Source organism: Bidens hawaiensis, unplaced genomic scaffold, assembly GCF_021521415.1.
Source record: "Bidens hawaiensis isolate Kalapana, Puna unplaced genomic scaffold, B.hawaiensis_p1.1 tig00000636_1, whole genome shotgun sequence".
Classification (NCBI taxonomy): domain Eukaryota; kingdom Viridiplantae; phylum Streptophyta; class Magnoliopsida; order Asterales; family Asteraceae; genus Bidens; species Bidens hawaiensis.
Window position 1 is genome coordinate 2,375,804 of NW_027491038.1, and position 11,093 is coordinate 2,386,896.

At 32.9% G+C, this 11,093-nt stretch overlaps 1 protein-coding gene across 1 annotated transcript; it reads right to left on the minus strand.

The window, feature by feature from the left end:
• Window positions 1–683: 683 nt before the first annotated feature.
• Window positions 684–7,098, minus strand: LOC143637490 (vesicle-associated protein 3-1-like). The gene is made up of 5 exons (XM_077104873.1): window positions 7,047–7,098; window positions 6,889–6,959; window positions 6,453–6,534; window positions 5,080–5,195; window positions 684–902 (listed from the first exon to the last, which is right to left on the minus strand). Exons 1-5 carry the CDS (start codon window positions 7,096–7,098, stop codon window positions 684–686), a joined length of 540 nt encoding a protein of 179 aa, XP_076960988.1.
• Between the last annotated feature and the right edge of the window lie 3,995 nt (window positions 7,099–11,093).

Genomic DNA, 11,093 nt, shown 5'->3' on the forward strand with positions numbered 1-11,093 from the left:
ATTGATGGATAAGCTATTCCGGTTCTTGAGATCGAAGACAACTGCTTATACTAGGGTTGGTGAATATAAGTTATGAGTTATCCAAATCATGTAAATGTGATGTACCTACCCACAACCCACTCTTGAACTATACATGCATGTAATTCATACAACTATTTTTGTATAAAATGTTCAGGCTAAATATACTTATATAAATGATGAATCAATATTGTACAATAATATATATATAGGATGAGTATCATTACAGAACTATTAAATTATTTAAAAATTTGAAGGAATCATTGAAACCTAATGTTTTTTATAAAAAATTTGTATGCTAATGGTATTTGAGTGTAATTCCATCTTTTTTGTATATCTATATTTATAATTACAATTTAAAAATTAGTTTTTATACATATCTATGTTTTGTTTTACACCTATGTAAATTTGGTAGTACATAAATTTTACATATATGTAAACTTGTGATTAAGATATGTAATCAAAATTTTTTTATATAAAATATAATAAAACTACTCTTAAATAATGTTAGTATATAAAAAAATTAAAAAAATGTTTGATTGTTTAGAGTTCCTAATAGTTTTTAAATTTTTTGGAGTTATTAAATGATACCAACCCTATATATACAAAAACTATGTCTCTTATCTGTTTACACAACTTTTTTATCAAGTAAATTTAGAATTTCTTCATCCCTTTTGATTGTTTTGACCAATTTTGACCCAAAAGTGCATGAAGTGCTGCCTTAGTGCCTCAATGCCACTCAAATTTCTCATATATTTCTCTAACGCGTTAAACGGTAACACTTCTTGTACCCCTTGTGCAATGGTCGAAGTTAACGGGGTAGAAGGAATATATACCGCTTTCAATTTGCACTCTTCCACTACATTCCCTGACTCTTTAGTAAACTGGAACACAAACCATGAATCAACGTATACTTTAACAGTTTAACTAATCAAAATATTATTATGAGTAAGCATGTATTTCCTTAATTTATATTTTATAATTTGAACTTCGTTATTAAAACAACTGTACTTGTTATAACTTGAAGAGAGTATCATCAATATGGACATGTTGACAAGCACAAATACATATATGGGCATTGTCCTTTTTTTCCATAACTTTTCTTTGAATATTTGATTTAAAAAAGATTAGTGGAAGACTACCACATCCAAAAAATAAAAATAAAAACAAAACGAGTGAGCATGCAACAATTAATATAACAGGAGCATGTTCTTACCATTTCACCAGTGATGCCCTTTTTGATAGCCTCTTGGGTTGCAATTACACTCCGAATGAGAAACTTGCCATTACATTGCATGTCAAGAGGAGCCGTCTCCTGAGCTTGCGAATATACTGTGTTAAAACCGAAAAATTAACTAACAATAATACTGATAACAATTATAAAAAATAAATAATGGCAATAACATAAATAAAAAGAAAATATTAATAATAACAACAATCACTACAATTATATTTGAAATAATTACAACAATACAAACATTAATAGCAATAGTGGCAATAGTAAATATAATAATAATAACTATAAAATAGAATTACAACCGTAATAATCTCAACTTATATGGTCTTTTGAGATACTTAAGTAATAAGTATGATACCTAAACTAAGCCCTATATGCGATATGTTTCAGGATTAAGAGAAAGCTATATGGACGTAAATTATGAAGTTGGAACGCGAGGATGAAAGTTCAGTTAGGAAACCAAGAAAAACTCTTTTTCGGTTTGATAAATGGGCTTATAATGAACAACCTTTTACCTTTGTTATTTGCATTAGAAATAAATTAAAAAAAAAAGATACTCTTGCTTAATTAAGATTGTTATATTGAAGTGAATAATGTATGGTGCTGGACATGGCTGAGGTCATCTTGCTCTTCACAGCAAATTTAAAGGATATATAGCTAAAAGAACGTTAAGATTTGCTTTCTAATAGAATGGGGAGTAATGTCGGGATCACCGGGCATGAATGGCACCGGACGGGCTAATATTGTCACCTTTTTCGGTTAGATTACTTCGGTGGAAAATGGAAAATATGGGCAAGTAGGTGGTAGAGTGTAAATATTGGCTTTACTTGGTTCCCAATTAAAGTTAATTGTTTTACTTGGAAATTGCTTACAAGAGTGGCATTGTCACAATGGGGGATTGCAGCTGGAAATATTTACTGCAGGCTATGTGATAAATGGCGGTGCATCTTATTGTTCGTTGCGCGACAACAAGTTGTATTTGGTCTTTCCTTCAAGAGTGGGTTAAAGTTCCTAAACAGGTTAACTTCTGTTCGGGATTTGTTAAGAGTGGGCTAAAGTTCCTATAGTGTTTATAAATAGTATACCACGTTGGATCAAAGGAAAAACTAAATTAGGAAAAGTATGATACCTATAATTTCACATGTTGATTGAGGCAAAACAACTCCAATGTTGGGACGAACGCAATACTTCTTTGGTTCCGTCGTGTAAACCTGAATGATTTGTATTAGAATTTCAAAAAATCGAAAAATTATATTGAAACTGATAATCCGCAAGACTAATTTAAAAATCGTGTAAAATTCCACAATACATCAAAACAGTAGATAGGCTGCAAAATTTTACCTTGAAAGCCACATGCTTATCGGTCTTATTCGTTAACTGGACTGAGGATGTCATTTGTTTTTTCAATTCAACTAATTCATCAAATCAAATAAAACACTCGTCATTTAGGTTCGAATAATGTAAACATAAATATAAGTTGGTTTCGAAGAGTTACACGATAGCAATCGACTTACAAGGGAATTTTAGCTCTAAAGGATCTATGCTGACTAGTTTCCTTGATGCATTAGATGGAAACACTTTTTGTGCAACGGCTGAAGTTAATAATGAGCTGGAAGGAAGATCATATACCACTCTCAACTTGCACTCTTCGATTACGTTCTGTGAATCTTTAACAAACTGTTACCACAAAATATTTTATATTAAAAAATTATCTATAATATATATAAACGAAGACATAAAAATCCTACGTGTCGCGATGTGGTCGCCCCCCCTTTTTTTGGAGTCACCAGATTTGCTTGATTTTTAAATGGAGGCTTCTCATGCATTTGACCCGAATTCGTGGGTATGGGTTTTACCAAACCCAGATATTCCTTAGACGGGTTATAACATCTCATTAAATTAAAAATTATTCTTATCAAATTATTGATGTAAAAATCCTATAAAATAGGATATACTAAAAATTAATAACTTATTTATTTTAAAAAGATATATATATTATTTAAATTAAAAAACCAATTTTATAGTAAAAAAATAAACGGCTATTGGGTCTCATCAAATCATAATTATATTAGTAACTTTCATAAATATTATTTATAATTAAAAAAACCAATTTTTTGGAAAAAAAAAATGAACGGGTCTTGGGTCTCATCAAAACTATATAGCTTTTAAACCGAGTTATAAGATCTCATTTATTTGAGATACAATTTATCATCAAACCATAAGTATATTATTAACTTTCATAGAATAAAAAAATATAAATTCAAAAAATAAATAAATATTAGAACAAACAATATAAAACAACCCCCATAATACGGGGGATAAAAACTAGTTCTTTTATATATGTTTTTATCTTCATAAGATGTTTTGAAAAGTATAAAAATTTAATATTATCATAAAAACGTTCTCTCTTTTATTTATTTATTTAACTTGTATATTTGCCTTTCGGTTTAAAAAATTGTTTTATATTATTTTATCAAAAATATGTCTTTTAGGAATTAAAAGAAGGAGCATGTTCCTACCATTTCACCAGTGATGCCCTTTTTGATAGCTTCTTGGTTTAAAATTGTATTCTGAATTAGAAATTTATCTTTACATTTAAGGTTAAGAGGAGCCTTCTTTTGAGCTTGCATTGTAACTGTTAAAATCAAAACATTAAATAATAATAATAATAATAATAGTAATAATATAATTAATAATAAAAATGATAACCAAAGTAATAAATTTCTTGTTCATTTATAAAACGAACAAACATAAACAAACAATTCGATCGCTTAACAATTCATGAATAGTATGTTGAACATCCGGTTCTTTGAATGGCAGATTTCACACCAGTATTGAAATTCTTGTTTTGTGGGAAAAAACCATGGCGAAAGCTAAATTAGGAAAGAGTATGACACCTGTAATTTCACATGTCGATCGAGGCAAAATAACTCCAACGTTGGGACAAACACAATACTTCTTCGGAACTGTCGTCTTAACCTGAATAATTTTCATTGTAATTTCTAGATAATCCAAGACAAGATGTTTATACACCACACTAAAGATCCAAAAAATCAAAATTGAAATCTGTGATCTATAAACCGCCAAAGATTGATAAAAAAAAATCAAGAAGTACTAGAATTCGATGAACAGATCATACGACGTTATAAGACTTGAAAAGGCTTCAAAATTTTACCTTGAAAGCTACATGTTTATCGATCTTATTCATTAACTGAAGCAAGCATTGCGTCTGTTTGTATAACTCAACTAATTATTCAGACAAAAACACAAATAAAACACTCATTATTTAGGTTCAAACAATGAAAAGACATGAACAACTTAGGTTTCAAATTGGGTGATGCGATCAGATCGACTTACAAGGGAATTTTAGCTCTAAAGGATCGACCCTGACGAGTTTCGTGGATGCACTATATACCACACCTAATTTGCATTCATGAACTACATTTAGTGACTCTTTAGTAAACTGTTACACAAACCAATATAAGTCAGTATGCTTAAACTAATATAAAGAACATTGTGAGCAAATATAAAAATAGCAACTTACTTTTCCTTAATTTCTAATTTGATCTTCGTTATTCAAATATCAAAAATAGCCTCAGACCGCCTTTTTAAATCATGGATCATAGTGGCTATTTTAATGACTTTTTTTATGATTATAACCTTTGTTTAAGCTCTTTACAGTAGAAATAAAAAAGTAGATACATGTAGTTTACTATAGATCATTACTTAATACTTATAAAACCTCAACTATAACCAGCCAAACAAAGAAAAACATGCAAGTTAGTGTGCAACAATAAAATTAACAAGAGCATGTTCTTAATTACCATTTCAGCAGTGACACCCTTTAGGATCGCTTCTTGGTTTGCAATTACACTCTGAATGAGAAATTTGTCTTGGCATTGCATGTTAAGGGGAGCCTCCTTCTGAGCTTGCATTGTTACTGTCCAAAAATAATACTACTCCGTATTAGTTATAGAAATAGTTATATATCAAAAACATAATAATAATAATAATAATAATAATAATAATAATAATAATGAACACATTAACCAGTTCAACTTAGAAGTTTTTGATATTAGATATTAGTATTTTAAATGCACTTTGGGGGTTAATTTTATCTATGTTACCGAATGAAGGCTTATAAATCAGTTACAGGTTGTAATTGCTTATTGTAAGACTATCCTCTATGGTGAGGCCATCGATGCCCCTCCACAATGCCACGTCAGCGTCACGTGTGCACTGGAGGCATCGAAGCTCTACCCAATGATGTCCCTCTATGGTAAGAGGCATCGATGCCCCTTAAACTTTTGTTTTTCTATAAAACAAATAAACCAACACAATATTAAATATAAACTAAATTAAATATAAAAACATATTAATAAAACCTAAAAAAGTTACAAATAAAAAAACAAAAATAAAATACATACCAGCTTCGGATTCATGATTTGACTTTTAACAATAAAATAAAAACAAATCAAAATAAAGGTAAAATGAATTGAAATTATCCTCATGATAGTTTTCAGCATGTCCCGACGGGACATTGGAGTTGGTAAGGCCAAGTAGGGTCGGCTTCGAGAAGTGAACAAAAATTTGGGTTGGAGACGAAATATTTTATAGGCCTTAAGTAAAAATAGTATTTTGTTATGTCAAAACAATTTAATTTTTAAATAAGATTATTTGAGTTGTGTAAAAAACTATTGTATGAAAATAGCTTTAAATATGTCTTAAATGAGATAAAAAAAAAACTTTTATGAAAATAGCTTTAAACATGTCTCAAATGACACTTAGACTCATAACCTTTTAGTTGGGAGTCATAGCCCTTTGCCACTAGAGCACGCTAGTTATGTAATTAAGTTTAAACATTAAATATGTATATAAGTTTTCATAAAAATACATGGAATTTTTTTTAAAAAAAAATCAGGTCTAACGGGGTGTCGGGCCCGAAGCCTTTGACCACCTAGCCCCACCCTAGGACCGGCCCTGAGGCCAAGTGGTATATCTTAGGGGGCTCACACACTGGTCTTATGTAGACAATCCTCACATGAGTATTGCTATGGAACACCTTGGTGGTGTCCCAAAGGGGTTCAATTTGCTGTTAAAAAATTGATAGTTTTCAGCAAAATTATTAAGATGGTTAAAAAAATTAAAAATAAGAAACAATTGTATAAAAAAAGCTACATTAGAAAAAGTATATCACCTATAATTGCACATGTTGATCGAGGTAAAATAACTGCAACATTGGGACGAGAAATATACTTCTTCGTGTTGGTGGTTTTAACCTGAATAATTTGGCAAAAAATTTAGAAATTCCAAAATCAGATTGTGTATGCACCATACCTAATCTATTAAACGCCAATATATATATAAAAAAAACATGAAGTAAATTTCCACAATCAGATCATAATGGTGGTAGAACTATAACTTTTTCCCATTAGAGACGTTTTATATGCTTGGGTGTCTCTATTTTTCTTTTAACAACTATATATTATAAACAAGGCTCGATGGGGAGGTCCAAACTTAGGACCAACCCAAACGAATCAAAACGGAAGGTTATTTAAAAGTAGGATTAGAGGGGTGTTTTCTAATAGTAACACAATCATACAACGTTAAAGACGAAATCTGCGAATTTTTACCTTGAAAGCCACATGTTGATCAGTCTCATTCGTTAAATGAACCGAGCAATGCAACTGTTTATTTAATTCAACTAATCCATGGAAAAAAAACTAATCATTAAGATTCAAATAGCAAAAATAAAACATATGAAAATTAAATGTTTGGAATTCATTCTTACAAGGAAACTTGAGTTCCAAAGGATCAAAACTTACGAGTGTCCCCGTATTCATTCTTCAATCAATATGCAGATCGAATTCGATTCCAAATAAGAAAGGACTGATGAACCGAAAATCTGGTTTGTTGATGAAAGTTGTTATCAAAATTTTCTGATTTGTATAATATTATGTTACGTCACTATATAAATAAACATAATAATATTCTAATAGTATAGTTGACTTTATTAAATTATTAGGACAATTGGGCGTACTTTTCAATTTCATTGTTATAAATTTTTACAAAAACGAGTCCCGTTAAAATAAAAAGAATAAAATAAGCGATTAGAAATTTGAAACGGAGTGATCGATGATGCTGACTTTTTTTAGTTTTACATAAACGATGATTTACTTTTGACGCCAAGGCAATTTCATCATTATCATAAACCTAGACCAAATTAACATTACGGATTATCAAGACACATATAGATATACTAGTCATTTGCCCGTCCGATGCAGCGGTGTATGTGCAAACGCAACCGGTGTTAGTACATTTGTAACCTCGCAACGGTATGTGCGTAACCCGAAGGTGATATGCATTTAACGTGGCTTCGAACGTGTAACCAGAGCCAGTAAGCGCGCCATATAATGCCTATACATGAGCAACCTGGTATGTATAAACAATGATGCTTGAACGCGCGTAACTGGTGGCGACAAGCAAGAAACAAAGATTAAATGTACAATAATTTCAAAACCAAGTCCGTTTTGACGGACCTTTTCAGACCCGAAAACGATTTGACATGAACCCTTTCGATCTAAACTCATCTCGACATGAACTAAATTAACCCTTTTTGTATTAACCTGTTCCAACCCTAACATGTTCCAACACCATTAGCCGAACCTGCTCGACCCGTTGTCGGTAATAACTGATCACGTAACATGTTAGTTTTTTAAAAATTAATAAACTATAGCAATACTATACTCAAATTAAAGAGAACAGGATGCTCGTTTTTATGGTGTAATTTTTACAAAGTATATTAACGTGTGAAAAAGTTACAGCCGTTAAAAAGTCGTGGGGTGGGTGGTTTATAATTAGGATGAAATGTGTAACTATTTAATATATTAACAAAACTTGATTGAAGTTGAAGGACTATTATTGTATATTATTTTGGAATAAGCAAAGACTATTTTACCCCTACATTCTTAAAATTTTATGCATTGTTAATTGTATTTCATGCAACAAGAGTGGTACCTCTTAAAATTTAAGAGGTCCCTCGCTCCTATATTATATATTGTATAGATATAGATAAAAAGTCGTGGGGTGGGTGGTTTATAATTAGGATGAAATGTGTAACTATTTAATATGTTAACAAAAATTGATTGAAGTTGAAGAACCATTATTGTATATTATTTTGGAATAAGCAAAGACTATTTTGCCCCTACATTCCTAAAGTTTTATGCATTGTTACTTGTATTTCATGCAACAAGAGTGGTACCTCTTAAAATTTAAGAGGTTCCTCACTCCTATATTATATATAGTATAGATATAGATATAGATTATAGAAAAATAAATAACTGATTTAATTATTACCAAACAGCCCCTGATCCGTACGTAAGAACAAACCGAGATTTTTTCAACGAAGATAAGCATAAAAGTCGTCTAAATATACATATATTTTGTTTTAACTGCTACATTTGTTTTTCCGTCTATTTACTACTGTAAAAATTTTATATTTGTAAAGAGAGATATTTCGATGACGTCAGCGGTGTGCCCGATGTTCGAGGAGGAGGTGGAGTCGGTGGAACATTTGATGATCTCATGTCAATTTAATCTGTCTGAGGGTCTCAAACGTTTCCTCTATATCAAAGCATCTGGTCTTCCTCAACGCTCTTGATCACCAGATCATCCATATACACCTCCAAGTTTCGACCGATTTGTTTCTTAAATGCCTCGTCCATCAATCGTTGATACGTAGCACCCACATTTTTTAAGCCAAAGGGCATCATCTTGTAGCAGAATGTGCCTTGGTCTGTGCGAAATGTTGTCTTATCTTCATTGCCTGCCGCCACGCGGATCTGATGGTAGCCTTTGTAGGCATCGAGAAAACATTTGAACTTGAATAGGGCTACAACATCAACTTTGAGATCTATCTCCGGCAATGGATAACAGTCTTTGGGACACGCCTTGTTCAAATCTTTGAAATCTATGCACATTCTCCATGTCCTATTGCTTTTGGGGACAATGACTGGATTGGCGACCCAAGTCTGGTACTAGATTGGGCGGATGATTCCGGCATGTAAGAGGTCTTGAACTTGTTCGTTCATTGCTTTAGTCTGTTCCGGACCCATCTTACGCTTCTCCTGTACTATTGGAGTAAACGCTAGGTTTACTCGCAATATATGCTCTGCAATCCTCCGCAGGACACCAGTCATATCCGCGGGTTGCCATGCGAAGATGTCAATGTTCCTTGTCAATAATTGCTTCAAGAATGTCCGCACTATCTCAGAGATAGCGGGCCCGATCGTCACAGTTTGATCCGGGATTTCTTGTTTAACACCCATTTTTCCAGCTCAGTTCGTTTGACTTGCTTTGGAACTTTGCTGGGTTTCGAACTTTCTGTCGTGAAGCAATGGCGATTAATGTGGATAATAGCCACACCGGTGCGAGTCGTAACTCCCACTGCACCGTGTGCTGTAGAAGGATGAGCATTAAAGTCACCAGTCGCCTCACGACCCAGGATGATGTCGTGCTTTGAAGTCACCGGTAGAACCAAAAAATCGACATCCTCAGTCCTTAGATAAGTCCCGTCACTGAGAGTGACCGGGAACGATATCACCCCCGCGGATGCATCACTTCGGCTTCGAACCCCGACACAGGTGCATGAATTGGTTTCAACCTCACCTTGTCATCCTCATCCAATTGCTCAAAGCACTGTTCGTACATTATGTCTGAGGTGGATCCTGTATCGAAAAAGACGTAATGTGAACGATAGTGGCCCACGAGGGCAGTGATTATCAGAGGGTTCTTGTTGCAAGATCCTTCTCTGATCCGTGGAAAAATTACCGGCTCATTTTTCCACTCCTCATCATCGAATTCTCTTCTCTTTCCTCTCACTTTGTGTCCGCCTTATATCATGCGGATATTCAGTGTAACAACTTGGATTTTTTTTCATATAAATATATACCCGACCCGTTTTCGTTATCGTGTTTAATTAACGAAGCATCGCGTTATCGAGTCATTAATATTTATTATTATTATTATTTATTGTATTTATTTATTTTATCAAAATAAATTTCATTTATATACAAATTACACCATAAACTATAGTTTTAACCTCTTTTGCACCCACGCTAAAACTGCAGGGACCATTTATGCAAATCTGGATAATTAATATATTATAATCCTTTTACCCAATAACCCAAACCCATATTCATTATCCGAACCCGTACCTGATGACCCGTTTAGTATTCTTGCACCACATTTATCGTTTAAATTATGGAATTGATTTATGAATTTTGTCAAACTGCTAAATCGACCTTGCCGACAAGCTTAATTAGGAAACAGGATTAAAACGATTCGTAATGGTTAATATATTGAAGCCATCATTAACAGAATGGGATTATTACAATTAAAACCGACTATATCACAATTAAGTGTGTCTGCATCATTATCAAGAGTCGTCGACCCTAAAATCCTAATCAATTTCACCCAAGGATTCCGTCCAGCCTTCCAACGAACTCAAGAACATGTCGTGCAGGTGCGGTGGCCGTTCACAGTCGATTTCCACTTGTAGCTGGTAATTAATCAATGCTTGTTGATCTTTGGTGATCTCTAATCAATAGCACTAACAATAACTGTACAAATATGCATCAGATTAAGCGATTTCGGAATCTAGGGTTCATATGATTTGGGGGGAAATCGGGATACTGTTTTTAATTATTTGTTTGTGGTTTGCTTACCATCTGAACATGCAGAGCAGTGGGTGGTTCTTGTGTGTTGTTACGATATGCAGGCCACCTGCCCGGTTTCGAATCCGGCAGTGGCCAGATTTGGGTCGATTTTTGTTTTATTT

Coding starts and splice junctions, on each gene's coding strand:
- LOC143637490 (XM_077104873.1), bottom strand. CDS start 7,098: ATGAATACGGGGACACTCGTAAGTTTTGATCCTTTGGAACTCAAGTTT. Junction 6,960..7,046: donor TTTGGAACTCAAGTTTCCTT/GTAAGAATGAAT, acceptor TCCATGGATTAG/TTGAATTAAATAAACAGTTG. Junction 5,196..6,452: donor ATCAACATGTGCAATTATAG/GTGATATACTTT, acceptor ATTTTTGGACAG/TAACAATGCAAGCTCAGAAG.